General features: G+C 41.2%; 1 protein-coding gene across 1 annotated transcript; it reads left to right on the top strand.

Moving 5' to 3' along the window:
• The first annotated feature begins 7,727 nt into the window (after positions 1-7,727).
• Positions 7,728-18,441, top strand: ARL13A (ADP ribosylation factor like GTPase 13A). Its single transcript, XM_025039037.1, has 7 exons — positions 7,728-9,577; positions 9,938-10,008; positions 15,186-15,435; positions 16,285-16,390; positions 16,896-17,083; positions 17,720-17,807; positions 17,901-18,441. Exons 1-7 carry the CDS (start codon positions 9,519-9,521, stop codon positions 18,132-18,134), a joined length of 996 nt encoding a protein of 331 aa, XP_024894805.1. The 5' UTR covers positions 7,728-9,518; the 3' UTR covers positions 18,135-18,441.

Here is an 18,441-nt window from a genome sequence, read left to right as displayed (position 1 = left end):
GTCCCATTATTTTTATGTTTCCTCTTCTGTTGGTATCAGCTAGTTCTTGTATTTCTTTCATTATTTTTTATTCTTCAGTTTCTCTCTTCTTCTTTCCGATTTATTTCTAGATTTGTCTTCGATATCACTGATTCTTTCTTCCATTTGGTCGACTCTATTTCCCAAGCTTGCTATTTTATTCTTCATCTCTTTTAGTGTGTCCTTCACCTCTAGAAGTTCTATTTGGTTCTTTTTAAGGGTTTCAATCTCCTTGCTAAAAATCTCATTCTGCTGATCTAGTTGCTTTTTCAATTCCTGGAATTGTTGATATAATTTTTTTGGATCTCATTGAGTTTTTTCAGAAGTATCATCCTGAATCCTCTGTCAATTAAGTCACATACTTCTATGTCTTTAAGCTTATTTTCTGGAGATTTTTCTCTTTATGAGCTGCCTTGTCATCTTGGTTGTTCATGATGTTTAATGGACTATTTCTCCACCTGGGCATTAATGGAAGTGTATTCTGCTTTTTACCCAGAAAGAAGACTTATTATATAAAAGTCTCTCTTTAGTCTGTCGTTAGGGAGGCATTGTTCTTTTGTTGTCTAGCAGGTGGCGTCTAAGCCTCATGGATCCCTGCTTTATATAAAGGCTTTTTTTTTCTTATATTCAACCACACTTGTTACCTACCCTCAGTCTCAGTCCCTGTCAGTGTTAGTGACAGTTTCACTAGCATTTGCTGTGATTCACCTGGGGCTCCGTGGTTTTAGACTTGGAGGACATGGAGGGAGGTGCCATCTGGTTGTGGGGAGGGGGGCTGTGGTTAAGCCTTGCGTGTTGCAACTGCAGCTGGTAATAATCAACTGTTGCTTCTCTGCCATTCCTACTTCTCTGTCATCCCCACTTATCTGCTGTCTCCACTTCTCTGCTTTCTGTCCTGATCCCTGGGCACTGCCGCTGTGTGGAGCTCACAGCTTTCCCAGGCAGGGCTGTTCTGGGAACCCACTGCACCTTCTCCCCTCCTCTTCCTCCTGAAGGGAACTCCGGCTGCAAGAGTCAGCTTCTTTGTTTCTCCCAGTCTATCCCTCAACTCCCATAGTCCTGAGTTGTGGTAGCCCTTATTCACAGATCCCTTTCTCAGACATGCTTATGCACAGGTTGGGTGTTTTTTGTTGAGTTTTAGGTGTTTAGCTTATTGTTGTTTCAGAGGAGAGATGTGAGAACATCTCTTACTCTGCCATGTTTCTCCTGCCTTTTGCTAATATCATCGTGGTTTTAATTTGTATTTCTCTGATGATTAGTGACCTTGATCATCTTTTCATATGTCTCTTGGCCATCTGTATTTCCTCTTTGGAGAAATATCTGTTCAGGTCTTCTGCTCATTTTTTAATTGGATTGTTTATTTGTTGTTATGTATGCATCTTTTGATCTGAAGTGGATCTTTTGTAGGCAGGATATATATAGGTCTTGTTTTCTTATCAATTCGGGTATCCTATGCCTTTTGATTGGAACATTTAATCCATTTAAAGTAATTATTGATACGTATGTCATTATCACCATTTTCTTAATTGTTTTCTGATTGTTGTTAGAGTTCCTCTCTGTTCCTTTCTTATTCTCCTGCTCTCTTCCCATGTATGGGGATGATTTTTGGTAGTGTTGTGCTAGGATTCCTTTCTCTTTATTTCTTATATATTTCTTGTAGATTTTTGGCTTCTGGTTACTATATGCTTCACATATACCAAGCTATTTTTATAACAGTCTATTTACATTGGTGGTCGCTTAAGTTCAAAGATAATCTAAAATCACTACCATTTTTACTCATCCCCTCCACATTTATGTTTTCATCATTAGTTTTTGCTTCTTGTGTACATGTGTGTATTATCTAATTTACTGTTGTAATTACATGTGATCTTCCTACTTTTGCCTCTTAACCTTTTTACTAGCTTTATAGTTAGTTGGTCCACTGCTTCTGTGTTCGCTTTTGTCGGTGGAGAATTTTTTTCCTTTGTGATATTTCTTATCCAAATTTTTTTGCTTTTTTCTTCTACTTAAGAAGTTCCTTTAACTTTTCTTGTAAAACTGGTTTGTCTAGGAAGCTCTTTATCTCTCCTTCTATTCTAAATGATAGCCTTGCTGAGTACAGTAGTCTTGATTGTAGATCCTTGCTATTAATCACTTTCACTATTCTATGCCAATCCTTTCTGGCCTGCAAAGTTTCTCTTGAGAAATCAGTTAACTGTCTTATAAGAACTCCCTTTTAGGTAAGTAACTGCTTTTCTGTTGCTATTTTTAAGATTCTCTCTTTGTCTTTAACCTTTGGAATTTTAATTATGATGTGTCTTGGTATGGGCCTTTTTGAGTTTATCTTATTTGGGACTCTCTGAGCTTCCTGAACTTGTATCTCTATTTCCTTCAGGTTAGAGAAGTTTTCCAGCATTATTTCTTCAAATAGGTTTTCAATTCCTTACTCTCCCTTCTTTGTTACCTGTATGATGTGAATGTTGTTACATTTGATGTTGTCCCAGAGGTCCCTTAAACTGTCCTCATTTTATTTCATTTTTTTGCTGTTCTGATTGGGTGTGTTCTACTACTTCATTGTCCAAATAGCTGATTCAGTTCTTTGCTTCATCTAATCTGCTGTTGACTCCATCTAATGTATTCATATCAGTATTTTATTCCTCATGTCTGCCTGGTTCTTTTTTACAGTTTCTATGTCTTTGTGTAAGTTCTTATTGAGTTCATATATTCTTCATCTAATTTTAATGAGTATCCTTATAACCAGTGTTTTGAGCTCCGTACCTGGTAGGTCGCGTGCCTCCATTTCATTTATTCATTTTTTCTGTAGTGTTGTCTTGTTCTTTCATTTGAGACATATTTGTTTGTCTCCTCATTTTGTCTGTCTCCCTGTGTTTGTTCCTATGTATCAGTTAGATCTGTCATGTCTTCCAGTCTTGGCAGAGTGGTCTTATATAGTAGGTGTCCTGTGGGACCTAGTGACACAGTCTCCCTGGTCAGCTGAGTCAGGTTTTCCAAAGGTGTCCCTTGTGTGTGTTGTGTGTGTCCTCCTGTTGTAGTTGAACCTTGATTTCTGTTGACATATCAGTGGGTGAGACTGACCCTCAGGCTGACTGTGAGGAGTTGCCATGACTACAGTGGATGAGCTGTTGTGCAAGGGCTCACCCCATGGATCAGGATTCACTTTGGCTGGATTCTGGTGCCTGCTGGGTCCACCTTTTGGGTATATCATTTGTGGAGCTAATTGGGTGGTGGTCTGGTGTGGTCTGAAGCTGACTACCATGTGTGTTGTTTCTGGGACCTCTTGGGAGGGGCTCTGGTGTACATCAAAATTAGCTGCTATCTGTGCCTTGCCCAGGGCTACCTGGTAGGAGCTACAAAGTAATCTGTGGTTGGTAGCTGCCTGTACTTGGCTTGGAGTCACCTGGGAAAGGCTCTGCTGCAATCTGAGGCCAGCTGCCACCTGTGCTGGGCTTAGGGATGTTAAATAAGTGCTATAGGGCACATTGTAGCCAGCCACCACTTTAGGGGTTTTGCAGACCTTTAAAAGATTTTAGGAAGGTCTGCAGTGTGGGTTGAGGCTGGCTGCTTATCTGGATCAGCCGCTGAAAGAGGTTCGGGCCTGTGAGTTGTGTGCTGTGGGTTCTCAGGGAATCATCAGTGTGTGGCAAGTGGTGTTAGCCAGAATGGCATATCAGATTTGGAGCCAGCCTGCACTTGTCGTCTGTTTGGTTCAACAAAGGAACAATGGCTTTTGCTAGCACTTTCGCCTACATCTGCCAGTTCTCCCACTCGCGCCTGCCAGCTTGTTGGGGGAGTGCTCACGAAAGGAACAATGGCACCTGCCAGCACTTCTGTCCCAGAGATAGCTGCCTTTCTAGCCCTCACTCAGAAGCCAGACAATTCAGGTACTTCCTGTATGTCCCTAGTACTTTTCAAGCTGCTGTCCCTTTGTTGGAGCTTAGGGCGACTGTTTGTGAATGAGTGAATCTGTGCTCAGGCCCTTTAAGAGGACACCTAGTTCTATAGCAGCTTTCTGTCTCACCCAGACAGAGTCCCCACTGATTGTCACAGCCAAATATTGTGGGGACTCCTCTTTCTGGCACTGGTCCTCTGGGCTAGGAAGCCAAGTGTAGGGCCAAGATCCCTTGCTCTTCAAGGGGGACCTCCGCAGCCTACATATTCCTCCTGATTCTTAACCACCACATATGGGTGCGGGACCAGCCTGTTTCACGTCTCTGCCACTCCTACCAGTCTCAATGTGTCTTCTTTTATATATATATATAGATAGATAGATAGATAGATAGATAGATAGATAGATAGATAGATAGATATAGATATATAGATATAGATATATATCTCCTTAATTATAGGAGTTCTGTTCAGCTAGTCTTTGGGTGGTTCTCAAGGGTGGTATTTCTATAGTTTAGTTGTAATGTTGATGTGGTCATGGAAGGATATGAGCACAATGTTTTCCTACATCATCATCTTGACTGGAAGTCTCAAATAACGTCATTTTTGTTCAATGCTATTTCATTATAATGTTGATGAGATGCCTAAGGAATTCAATCTTGTTTATATCAATTAGCCTATGATAAAATTGCTCTCATTATATGTCATGTTGCCATAGTTCCAAGAACCTATCAATGCTATGTGAGGACTTACTGTAGTTGTTCATATCCCAATAATAGAGGGTGTGTGTGTGTGTGTGTGTGTGTGTGTGTGTGTGTGTGTGTTTAGAGTTATTATAAGGTATTTACTCATGCAATTTTGGAGTGTGGTTAAGTTCCAAGATCTCCAGGGTGAATCAACAAACTGGAAACCCAGGAGTGCTGATGGTATAGTTCCAGTCAGAGGGTAGCAGGTTTGAGACCTAGAAAGAACAACTGTTTCGGTCTGAGTCTGAAGGCAGGGAAAAAAAAGTGTGTGTGTGTGTTTAGAGTTATTATAAGGTATTTACTCATGCAATTTTGGAGTGTGGTTAAGTTCCAAGATCTCCAGGGTGAATCAACAAACTGGAAACCCAGGAGTGCTGATGGTATAGTTCCAGTCAGAGGGTAGCAGGTTTGAGACCTAGAAAGAACAACTGTTTCGGTCTGAGTCTGAAGGCAGGGAAAAAAAAAAAAAAACAATGTCCCATTTCTAATGCAGTCAAGCACAAAGAATCCTCTTTTACTCAGTGGAGGGTCAGTCAGCCTTTTCGTCTTCTTCAGGCCTTCAACTGATTGGATGTGGCCTACATATTAGGGTATGTCATTTGCTTTACCCAGTCTATTTAAATGTTGACTTCATCCAAAACCACCCACATGGAGACACCTAGAATAAAGTTTGATCAAATATCTGGGCATCCTGTGGTCCAGTCAAGTTGATACATAAAATTAACTTATTGCAGTATATGTATTACAAATGTATGAAACGACTTCACTGAAGCAGGTAGTATAAGTGTGCTGACCCACGTAACTAGAAATAAATGTAGTCTGTAACACTAAAGGAACTGTACATAGCACTATAGCTGATCAAGTGGCTTCCCATAAGGGTATATGACTTAACAATTCTGATACTGCTCTACAGTAGACTAGAATTGAACAATCAAGTAAATAGATTGTGAATGGTAGAAGCCAGGTTTCTCATTGATGGAGTGGGAGGTAACAGTTAAGCAAAGGGAGAAGGCTAGAATAGGCTAGTTTACTATTCACCCTGTAGATCTTGGAACTTGCCAGACTCCAAAATTGCATGAGCGAATACCTTATAATAACTCTACACACACACACACACACACACACACACACACACACACACACACACACACAGTGATGGGTTAGAATTGAAAACATCAGTATATTCTCATGTTTAGTTCGATATAGAAAAACATGGTCACATAAATGTTTACAGATATATCTATATACACAAGTTAGTATACACACATAGAGTCCTTGTTCTGTCATCTGAGAGAGCCTAGAAGCAATGACACTCCAGTAGCAGTGATCACATCTAGTACCCAGATCTTGGTTTCTAAGACTGCTCTCTAATGAAGGAATCCAGAGCTCCTTGGAGAAATGGTTGATTCTAAGACTAGGGCAGGGAATACAAAAGATTAGCCTGAAGCCTCTCATAGTGCCAGCAAGAAAGGATGTGCTCAAAACAAATAAACAAAAACCATAACAGTGGAGGTATGTCAAAGAGATACAGGAGTCAATTTACAGAACTCCCAATACCAAAGTTGAAATAAATTAAACAAGTAAAATAGTAGTACTGGATTATAACTCGAAGTATAAAATAAATGCCTATTAGTTGATATTATATTAATGATTTAATAAATAAACACATGTGAACAGACAAACCTCACATACAGAAGATTCCCAAATAACTTATATAGATACTCCCCCCTCAAGGAGGTAAAGCATAACTCCCCATTCCTTAAGTGTAGACTGCACATAGTAACTTCCTTCCAAAGAGTACAGCATGGAAAGGGGGAAATAGAGTAACTTTACAGTGGAAAGTCCTAACAAATACCAGGTAATCAAGGTCAACATCATCAGAGATAGGTCATGTTGATAGCATGTATTCATCATATGATGTGATGAGAAGGGCCTTAACCTCTGTAATTTCCCCCCAAGAACACATAACTGCAGTCTAATCATGAGAAAATTATCAGACAAACACCAAGTGAGGGACAGTCTACAAAATACCTGACCAGTACTCCTGTCTAAGTCATCAAAAACAAAGTCTGAGCAAATGTCACAGCCAAGAAGAGCTTAAAGAGACTTGACAACTAAATTCACTGTGGTATCCTAGGTGGGATCTTGGGACAGAAAAAGGACATTAAATAAAAACTAAAGGAATGTGAATGAAGCATGGACTTTAGTTAATAATAGTTAACCACTGTTGATACATTATTATCAACTACAGTTCACTAAATATGTTTGTACAATGACAGATAGTTACCAGACTTATTGTGGTGATCACATCATGAGGTATATAAATGTCGAATCACTATGTTTTACACTTGAAACTAATATAATATTGTATGTCAACTTGCTTTAACAATAAAAAAGTTAACTTAAAAAAAAAAAAGAATAAGTACGGTACAGTTTGGCTACAAGAGACAGAGAGGCCCAGAGCAGGGCAATTTCTCTGGTTCCCAAGGTCTTCTCATACAGCCTGTGAGACCCTTAACCCAATATATACAGACTCTGAAACCAGACTGCCTGGGTTTGAATTCTGATTTACCACTTACTGGCCAGGTAACCTTGGGAAAGTTATGTAACTTCTTTGTAAACTTCGTCTCTTGAAAGTAGGCATGATGGCCACTACTTTTTGTCATGTTGTCATAAGGATTAAATGAGTTAATAGGTATCAAGTGCTTAAATGAGTGCTGGTACATTGTAAGTTCTGTATAAACACTTTGTAAACTAAACAAAAAAATTTATGATGATTAAAAATTCACTTAGTAATCACCTGTAATCATACCAGGTAGGGAGATGTGGGTTTGGTTGCTATGAACCAGGCAGTGGTTGCCATAGATATATCAGAACTTTGAAAGCCATTGTTGGGACGTTGTCATACCCTTGTAAGCAGGCAGCTGAGCTATGTTAATCTTGCACAAGGGCTAGAGATCTCAGCCCACCTTCCTATCACTCTACATAGCTGGTGTCTTTCATCTATAAAGAACCAACTTCTACTCAGAAGTTGTTTCTAATTAACCACCTCAAGGTATGTAAAATATATCATTATCTACAGATAAGAAATTTGAAAACGGTAGGTTGAATTTAGGTGTTTTCATCCCTGGGTACCCAGGAGAGGCACTGGAAATGTAAGAAAGGACAGATAATCCTTAGTCCAATTGGTTTCCTCCTCAGTTATCCTAGTTATCCTTCCTTAGTATAGTTTTTAAGGAATAACTTGTGTGATGCCAGTTTGACCTTTCCTGGTGGCACTAACAAATACAGAGAGCCTGAGCTCAAGCTAGGAAGCTCTGCCAATTATCAGGAAATAGACATGAAGTTGCTACTGGCCTAGTCTCAAAGGGAGATGGCTATCATGGAAACCAGACAATCAGGCTTTGGTGTTTCAGGCTCTAGGTCTTATCGGCTTCACGAACAAAGCTGGAAGAAGGCTGGTTTTGATCAGACTACATATAATGTTTCCTTTTTGTCTAGCATAAGCCAGAGCCATTCTCCAGGAGGTCCTTATGGGAACCCAAGTGATTTCCTAGGGAACAAACTGTGCTCTAAGAAATGCTATGAAGTGTGAGTCTCTATTTGGGAATAGCAGTTCTCCAAAACAGTGAATGACTCTGCAGAAACCTGTTATCTATTGATAAGCTGGCACATATACTGTGCTCGGCCCATCTGAGTATCAGCCAAAATACTTTGCTAACCCAACCAGAACTTCGTCCAGCTCTGGGCTCCAATATAATTAGCCATTATGAAAATGCACATCAAAATCACAATTAGATATCATTTCAAGCCCACTAGGATAGCTATAAACAAAAAGACAACAACATGTGTTGATGAAGATAGAGAAAAATTGGAACACTCCTGAACTGCTAGTGGGAATGTAAAATGTTGCAGCCTCTTGAGAAAACAGTCTGGTACTTCCTCAAAAGGTTAAACATAGAGTTATCATATGGCCCGGTAATTATTCCTATGTATCTACCCAAAAGAACTGAAAATCTATGTCCATGAAGAAAGTTGTACAAAAATGTCTATAGCATTATTCATAAGAGCCAAAAAGTAGAAACAAGCCAAATGTACATCAACTGAGTAATGAATAAACAAATGTGATATATCCATACCATGGAATATTATTCAGCCATGGAAAGGAACAAAATACTAATACATGCTACGACATGGGCGAACCTTGAAGTGATTGTCTAAATTGTGCTTTTTACTTAGGCGATCACTTCCAAATATGGCCGTACTTTGAAATCTCCTGGGGAGCTTAGGCAGCTCCCTGGGAATCTTTGAGAGCAGGGCGCCTGGTCTGATGTTTGAAATCTATTAGATCAGATATCTCTAAGGTCCCTTACAGCTCTAAGAATTGTATGAAATCTATGACAGTGGATCACCAACACCCACATTTTTGAGGCAGAGGTAATAAGGGAACCAAGCCCAGTGGATAGTTGTTACTTAGAACAAGTCTCCCAATAGGTCCTTCTCAAAATCTAAACTGGTACTTCTCTAAGGCATCACCTCACCCCACCCCAAATTTGAATGAACATATTCCTAATAGGGATGGTCTATGGCTGAAGAGATAGGCCACACCTGACACCACATGCCTGTATGGGTTGCTTTAATAAGAAAGTATCCCATTTTGTAGTAATCTGGAGTTAAGGATCACCAGTCCCTCCCTCTCTGGCATTCATAGACAAGGTTGGATAGAATGAACTAATAAACTTCTGACAGTCTCAGACTTTCTGTTTACCAGCACCTGTGTAGTGCGGTAAGCTGACAGGTTCAGTGTTAATAACAGGGCTGATTTCTTGTTTACTTGTTTCCTTTAATATTATAGAATTAAGCTGTATCATGTTCCGGCTCCTCACCTCCTGTTGGTCTCGGCTAAAGACAACTGAAGACACGCGAAGGTAATATTGTAATTGTTTCTCTAGACCTCTTCCACCATTTCCTCCAATGTAACTGTCCACAGTCTTTCAAGTGGCAAATCTTCATGATACATATTGTTAGAAGAAGTGATTAAGCAGTGTCTGCAGGACAATGGCCAATTCTACGAGGCAAGTGAATCGAGGAAAAAAAAGCATCCTTGGAGGCTTTGGGGAGGGGTTCTTACATCACCTTCTATCACTTGGGCTATACCTTTTATGGTACATGCATTGGGAATACTGCAGGCAGAGCCCTAAACACCAAGGAAGAGTAGAATTCTTTGTTTAGCCTAAGAACTAACAATGCTTTTAAGGCTTTGACTCATTTTTCTTTTCCATTTTCAGAAATGCAACCATCATCATCATCGGATTGAACAATTCAGGCAAAACTGTTCTTATGGAGGCTTTTCAAAGAAGTAAGGGCATTAGATACTGTTCTAAGTCTCCCATGGGCCCCCAGAATCAATGGAACTAATCATTCCTTCCTAACTTTACTTCATGGCCCTCCGGTTCCCTCTTTTGAAGATAAGCACTTCCCAACACACATACACACTCCCCTCCTTGAGTGTTATCAGCCTGTTTATGTAATGTCACCTTCTCACTTTACAAGATATCCTAATTGAAGTTCTTTCCTCTCACAGTGTCGGTATGAATGAACTCAAACTATGGAAAGCACCACAGTCAATTATGAAGGATAGCATGTTTGAAACAGTGTTTTGTTTCAGAACTCAACTAAAGTGGAATTTGGTCTAGATAAGAGAGACAAGTGTGGGATGATGAAGTTTAATAACATGAAACTCTTTGTGACAGTTAATATAGAGGGTTGGAGTTTGAGAAATGTTGTCAGTTCAGAGACATGCAAGTTTAATACCAGAATTCCATTTAATACCTTGGTATTTCAAGAAGCAGTTACACAATTTCAGGGAGCTACTACTCAAGTTGTGAAGACCCAGTCAATCAAAGAGCCCAGCACAGTACCTGGCATAGGATGCCCTCCATTAATGTTTATTAAATAAAAGTGGGAGTATGGTGATGTGGCTGAGTTTTAAATAACCTGGAAGCCCTCAGCAAAGTACTAAAAAGTGCTAACCGGACTCCTCAGCTACTGGCCTACTTGAAGTCCACATCGATTTCCTTGAACTACAGAAGCAGCCTGCTGGCTGATCTTGCCATCTCTAGCTGTATTCCCAGCATTCAGCCCACACAGCTGCCTGAAGGACTTAATGCAAAAATCTGATCATAGCACTTTCCTGCTCAAAACCATTCAAGGCCTCCCCATTATCATCAAAATACAACTTAAGTTGCATAGTAGCACACAGGGTCCTCCATGATTTGGTCTCTGACTTCTCTTCCAGCTTCATTTCTCGTGCTTTCCACAAGTAACCCAATAGAACCAAAACAAATGACTTGCCATTCCTCTGCCATCATGCCGATCTAGTTCATATGCTGTCCCACTACCTAGTATTTTACCCCCTCCATTATCTACCTGCTTAATCAAATGCTTCTAGACACAGTCTAAGCTTGACCTCAGAAAAGCCATCCCTAATGCCCAATGCCTCCTTCCTCAGTTGCCACTCTATTCTGTGCCTCTCTCTATCATGCACTTATTACAACATCATTACACAACTGCAAGTCCATCCTCTAGACTGTGAGCCCCTTCAGGAAAAGTGATGGATTTTTCCAGCTCTGTCTCTTTAGTCTCTGTACTTTTAATATCTTCAGATAGGTCCTCAGCAAATATTTGTGAGTGAATGTTCTCCCCGAGTCCACCATTCTCTTCAGGCTACATGTTGCTTCTTTACAACTTCCCTCCCCACATTCTCTCACTCCCAGAGTGGCAGCCCCAAACACTACATTTTAGCCAATGGTTCAGCCTAGCATCCTATCTTATAGGCAGCAAACTTGACTCTTTGCCTCTCCCAACTCTTTGCTAAGCAGAAATGGTTAAGAGATAAATAGCAGCAGGAAAACCAAGGAGTCAGGATAAATCACAAGATTACTGGTAAAAGTGGGGACAAATTTTAGAGTCCCCACTCAACCCTGCCTCTAGATTCCCATGCAGTCTGGGTGGGGCCTGGGAATCTATATTTTAAGAACTCCCCAGGTGTTTCTAATGGCCAACCAGCTTTAGGAAGCACTTATCTGCAATTAGCCATATGCTATTTTGTCTGAGAATAGTGTCTGCTTTCCATTCTAATTCCTAGAGAATAGAGCTTGGAGTCCATTTAATTTGTTACTGTAATACTTGCCTCATGCCTGGTGAATAATGGGGCTGAATCATAAGCCAATGGGTGGGTTTATGGTTGTGACTTCTTATGACCAGAAAAGCAAAGTTCCACTGATGTCACATTCTGAAGAGTGTTTCAGGACACTGCTGTCCATGCAGAACTACCAGAGTCAATCTAGTAGGTTGCTCTGCATCCAAAATGCAATAGTTCCTAAAATGTTTATGATCACCAAGAATAGATAACAGCATAGGAACGAATTTCCAATCTATAAGTAGTAACTTGTGTGAACATTTAAGACTCCAGCTATAAAATATTTTGGGACATAAGCCATTATTCTTGATGACACCATTCACTATAACTGTTTTGTCTGGCATGATCGCATGGGGCAAAAAACCCAAGCATGATGGCAAGCAGGTACCCTAAATGAGGACATACAGAGCAGTGCCTCTCAAACAGGCAATACATTTTAATCACCTAGGGAGATTTTTAACAAATGATACTTGCACCCCATCCCCAACTTGTGGCATCAAACCCTCAGAGAATGACGACTAGTGTCATAGCTTTTAAAAGCTCCATAGAGGATCCTGGAGCACAGTGAGTACTGAGAGCCGAAAATCAGAATCACCTGGGGAGCTTGCACACCTACTGACCCAGGACCTGGAGGCTCAGATACTTTGGTCTAGGGAGGGCCCATGGAATCAAAATCTCAACAAGCAGCAACAGATAACGCTAAGACACAACAGGCATGAGTTTCATTGCTCTCTAGGGTGGTGGGTCTCAAGCTTTAAAGTACAGAAGGATTGCCTGAGGATTTTGTTAAACGTGCAAATGCTTGAGTCCCAAGCATAGAGATTCTGATTCTTTTGGTGTAGGGTAGGACTTAACAATCAATCCCCATGTAACTCTGAAGCCAACAGTCCCCAGACTGTGCCTTGCAAAACACTCTGCTAGAGATGTAGAGATGAATTAGACTCGTTATCCGTCCTCAGGAAATTTACAAATAGAGGAAATAAGAGAAACATAAAGTGTGAGGGAACAACTTCTTGTGGCATCCAGGGTTCACCAACAATAGATTGCATTATTGAAGGAACTGGTAAGGTTTCAAGTAAAAAGAAAAAAATAACTAGGGAAAATGTTTTCCTCTGACAGGGAAAAAATAATATAAAGCTTGCCTTGATGCAGGAAATAAGATTTTAAAATTATCTTTATAGTTTTAACTATTTGCTTATTATTTTTAGTCTAATACAGACATAGCAAATATCACATCGAAGTTGTGACTGAAAATTATGTTACCTGAGAGCTTTAATTAAAAAAGATCGTCGGCTAACATCAGGAGTTATAAGAGCACATTAAAACATGATGATAATATATACATATACACATACATAGAGATATAGATGTATACACATAAATGTGTGTATAATCTATATATTTCAAAAGATCTTAAAGTATCTTACTAACTTCTCAGCTAAATAACTCATTCTGGCAATCCTAAGGAAAATACCACAGGTAGATCTGAGACTAGAAATAAGAAGCTACTCATTCTGGCCTTAGAACTCCCAGGTATGAGTGTACAGATTCTATAAAATCATTTTGATACTTATGTGGGCAGAGAGCTAGGCCAGAGATGTCAGTTCAACAGACTGGAATGTGTATAAAGACTGTCCTTTTGAACGGCATTTCTATGGGAGATGAATGAGGTATGGAATACCCTATGACAGTGGCCCACAACGTTTTCGGCACCAGAGACCGGTGCTCCTATGAGAATCTAATGCCTAATGATCCAAGGTGGAGCTGAGGCAGTGATGCTAGCACTGGGGAGTGGCTGCAAATACAGATGAAGATTTGCTCGCTTGCCCGTCGCTCACCTCCTGCTGTTCTGAGACTAGAAATAAGAAGCTACTCATTCTGGCCTTAGAACTCCCAGGTATGAGTGTACAGATTCTATAAAATCATTTTGATACTTATGTGGGCAGAGAGCTAGGCCAGAGATGTCAGTTCAACAGACTGGAATGTGTATAAAGACTGTCCTTTTGAACGGCATTTCTATGGGAGATGAATGAGGTATGGAATACCCTATGACAGTGGCCCACAACGTTTTCGGCACCAGAGACCGGTGCTCCTATGAGAATCTAATGCCTAATGATCCAAGGTGGAGCTGAGGCAGTGATGCTAGCACTGGGGAGTGGCTGCAAATACAGATGAAGATTTGCTCGCTTGCCCGTCGCTCACCTCCTGCTGTGCGGCCTGGTTCCTAACAGGCCACGGACCAGTACCGATTCACAGCTGGAGGATTGGGGACCCCTGTCCTGTGGAACTGTATGTTCTGGCCATGGCCTTAAAAGGGCAAATGTATCTGAATTTGGCATGGTTTCTTGAAGGAGATGGGAAGAGGACTTCATACTCTTATCCACAATAACAGGCATCAGAAACATTTATTGAACACCTACTGTGTGTAAGCTGAGGTAGAGCCCCTCCCTCAAAGAGCTTACATTTTAGTTGGGGAGACATGACATGCACAGAATGAGGTGAAGGACCAGTTTAACAAACCACTTGCTCAACGAGGAAGAGAAAGTGAGAGTTGGGCAGGTCAGAGAGGCTTCCTAAAGAAGCCTCCTTAAGCCTGGAAGAAAGGGTGGGAGAGAAGGGCCTCCTGTTCATTCAGTCATTCTTTTATCAAATCCATTTAACAAATATTTATTGAGCAGCCGTGTGCTAGCTTCTGTGCTTGGAATCATGAATATAATGGTGAATAAAATTGAGAGTTCCCATCCTGTTGCAGTTTATAACGCAGATAAGTAAATTGTTGAATTGATAACACTGGAATATGTGCTGTGATAGTGGTAAGCCCAGAAGAAAGGCACCTTATCCAGACTAGGGGATGATGGCGTGTGTTAGGGAAAACTTTCTAGAGGAAACAAGATCTAAACTGATATATATTTTGAAAACACTAGGTGTTAACCAAGCAAAGAGTAATAAAAAAGTATTCTAAGTAGTGAGAATAGCATCTTGTGAAGGCCCGGGGCAAGAGAGAGCATGGCATTCTCATGGAATGAGAGCATGAGCCAAGGAGCAGAGGGAAGAAGAGACTGGGTGTGTTATCAGGGACACTGTGGATACCAGACAGGGTAGAGATGGGTCTGACAGGTTATGAGGATACTCACCAAAGGTTACTGAGCCAGGGGATGGTAACCTGGGCAAAGCACTGCTTTAGAAAGATGAATCTATGAGTGTGAGTGCAATGACAGGATGCCTCAGTAGGATTCCTCAGGGCAGGCTCTAGTCAAGGTTTGTTTAACAAATTCTGTCATCTAACTATATTCCCCTGCTTTGTGATTGCTTCTCCTCTCTTCCCCTATGCACAGTGCTCCCTAGTAGGATGGAGAGTTGTATGACGTCTGAACTGACAAGACTCCTGCTAGATGAATATGAAGTTTCCATCTATGACCTGAATGGAGATAGGAGGGGCCGAGAAACCTGGCCCAACTACTATACAAAGGCTCAGGGGCTTGTTTTTGTCCTGGATTCCAGTGACGTAGGACGTATGCAAGAAGTGAAGATCACCTTAACACATCTGCTGTCTGATCAAAGAGTGGCAGGAAAACCTATACTACTGTAAGCCTCTACTTTTGTGCTCAATTTCCCCTTTCCATTTTGTGCCTTCGGAAGACAGAGGAAGGGCTGGTCCTCTGTCACATCCAGCTACAGGTCCTCTTGCCTTTGGCACAGTGGGGGGAGGGGGCCCAATCCTATAGGAGCTGTTTTCAAAAGCCACTTTCTACCACACACCACTATGTGGGAACATGTTACTTAATTGTGCAAAGGTAATTTTGAAGGTAAGCATCAAAGGGAAATGGAGAGTAATATCTAGATCTCCTACTCCGTCCCTGACTCTTCCTGAAGACTGCCTTCCTGAATATGCTTCTCATTTCTGGCTTCAGTCTCTGACCCTGAGACACTGTTTTGTATAATTGATGCCAAAGGCCTCTTCCCTTGGCAGACTACGCAAGAATTATGTAACTAGCACTGATTTCAGGGTGATACTTCAGGTGGTCCATCAGTCCTCACCCCTCTCACACTCCTATTTGCCTTTTTGTTCCTCATTAGCACCCCCAACTCAAGCATGAACAGAGTTGGGGGGAGGATGTAAAAATTCCAAATCTGTTCACATCCCAGCTAGCAATTCTAAGTAAAGTTTGATGGCATAGTGTAAAGGAAGCAAGACATGAGGTCTGGGGATGATCTTAGATTCAAATTATTTGTGCCATTATTTCCTCCACTGAGAGTTGGCTAGAAACATGTCTGGCTCATCTCACTGGGAATGTCTTTAAAGTTAGTTCCTGGATACACAACAGTTGTACTAGAATTATTTCTCCCCTTTCCCTTCTTTTCTGGCCCTAGGCCTCTATTTGTGTTTCACTCTTCTTCTCTTCTTCCCACCCTCTCTCCTATGTCCTACTCTAGCCTGGCAAACAAACAGGACAAGAAAAATGCTCTCCTACCTTGTGATATTGTTGAATATCTACTCCTGGAAAGGCTAATGCGTGAGAACAAGTCCCTGTGCCGAGTGGTAAGTGTCAACCCCTCCCCTCCCTCCTCCTCTCAAATCCAAGTGATGCATCCCTTGGCCCATTCCATAATCGGCCCCCTATGCTGGGTCTCAGGCAAAGCCTCTCCCCACTAGGCAGCATCATAGTGTTGATTTCTGACTTGACAGTGATAATAATACATCTGCTTTCTCATTAAGCCTTCAAAATTGCTCTGTAAAGTTAGAAGTTTTAATATTCTCATTTTATGAGTAAGGAAATTAAGGCTCAGTGACTCTGAGTGACTTGCCCAAGGTCACACATTCAAGTTATTACATACCACAACCACTGTATTAAACAACCTTAGCTTTTATAGCATTCGTTTACCTTCTTAGCTATGAACGTTTAATATCTCTTAGGAAGTCTTAGAGCCTCTCAAGGAGCAGAGCTTTTGGGTACCTCTGCTCCTTGGCTGAGAGTGATAGGGACTGTGGCCCCAAGAGATCTCTGGTTCCTGGGCTAGAGTCTTCTCTTCTCTCTTTGTCACAGGAACCTTGTTCAGCCATCCACACCTTCCAAAGAAGGGACCATCAGCCCCTAATTGAAGGGCTGCGCTGGCTATTAGCTGCCATTGACAATAAATATGAAGAGTTGTGTACTTGTCAACAGCCACTCACCTCAAGCATCGTAACCTCCAATAGCACCAGAGACTTTGGGGAAAGATGCTCATTAGACAGGTACTGAGCTGCCTCTATCAGGTGTACTGATAAGAACAGATACAGGAGTCAATCTTCAACATAAGCAGGGAGTTCTGGGAGGTGCCTGGATTCTGTATGGTTCTGAGAAAGTTGCTCAAGATCAGTTGGCCCAAACAGGGTTAGGGCAGTGACCACAAACTTTCCAGCATTATTAGGTACACCCTCCCCCTGGTACAGCTTGAGTGGTCACATTAGTGGGATGAGTTGTATAAAGGTAAAGCCAACCTATCAACATTAGAGCTTCTCCAAAATAGGGTTTTTATCCTCTGGTTTGCCATATGGAAGAGAAAAGGAACACAAGCCCCTGAAGGAGCTTATAGGCAGTATTCTCTGGATGAATGTCCTGAAGCCACTCTCACATTCTCCACTTCCAGTTCTCTGATTCAATAATAATGAAAGATGGGAGAAAACAGGGATATGGAAAAGAAGAAAGAAAAGGAGAAAACAGGAGGCAATCAAGGTTTTAAGGAAGAAAAGGCCTAAATGCCTTTTCTTGCTCTGTTGTCCCTTTCATTGTCCAAAGGCATATATTAGGAATGGGGTAATAGCTGCATTCAATTAAGGAACTTGAAGTGTGTGTCTTCACTATTGCTTTGTCCTTTCCACCTTCTCCAGCTTCCCCACCAGGATGGAAATGTCCAAAGGAAAAAGACAGTCTCTAGGACACTCAATGGAAGCTAGGCCCCTAAAGCCAATCCTACAGGTAAATAGCTCTTTAAATGTTATTGCTCCAAGGACCAATCTCTAAATTCTTGGGCACCAACTGACTTTTTTTCTCCATCTTCTTGCCGTACAGAAAGGTTCAAGACTAAGACCTAAAAAGAATGCATCAGTGACATTTGCTTTAGATGAACCCATGGAGGAAGGTGAATGTTCTGGAGGAAATAGAGCTCAAAACACTACTGAGCTTCACTACAATCAGAGTACTGACTTGCAGCCCCAAGCAACTTATGTTGACAACGATGATGATGATGATCTTTTTGAAGGTAATGCTAGATCAGTGGTTTGTCAGAGAAGAAAAGACACATAGGCCTTCCCTTGTAATTTATAAAACAGTATTTCTATTTTGAGTCTGAAACTCTTTTCTCATACTATAGTTGGTGGTCAGGAGAAGAAGTAGATGAAAGGAAGGGAGGGTACTTGGGGACCAGTATGATGCCCCAGCACTGGCTGACACAAAATCTTTGTTTGAATGGGTATAGGGTTATCTTAAAGGTTATGATTTCCAGTGGTGGAAGTATAAATTGGTACAACCTTCATGGAGAGTAGCTTGGTTGTCTGTCTCCCTCCTGATCTCCCTCTCTCAATATATGTACTGAGAATTTTTAAAATGTGGA

This window comes from Pteropus alecto, unplaced genomic scaffold, assembly GCF_000325575.1.
Source record: "Pteropus alecto unplaced genomic scaffold, ASM32557v1 scaffold179, whole genome shotgun sequence".
In the NCBI taxonomy this organism is placed as follows: domain Eukaryota; kingdom Metazoa; phylum Chordata; class Mammalia; order Chiroptera; family Pteropodidae; genus Pteropus; species Pteropus alecto.
Note: the sequence above shows the minus strand (reverse complement) of the source record. Positions and strands in the feature narration are given on the sequence as shown.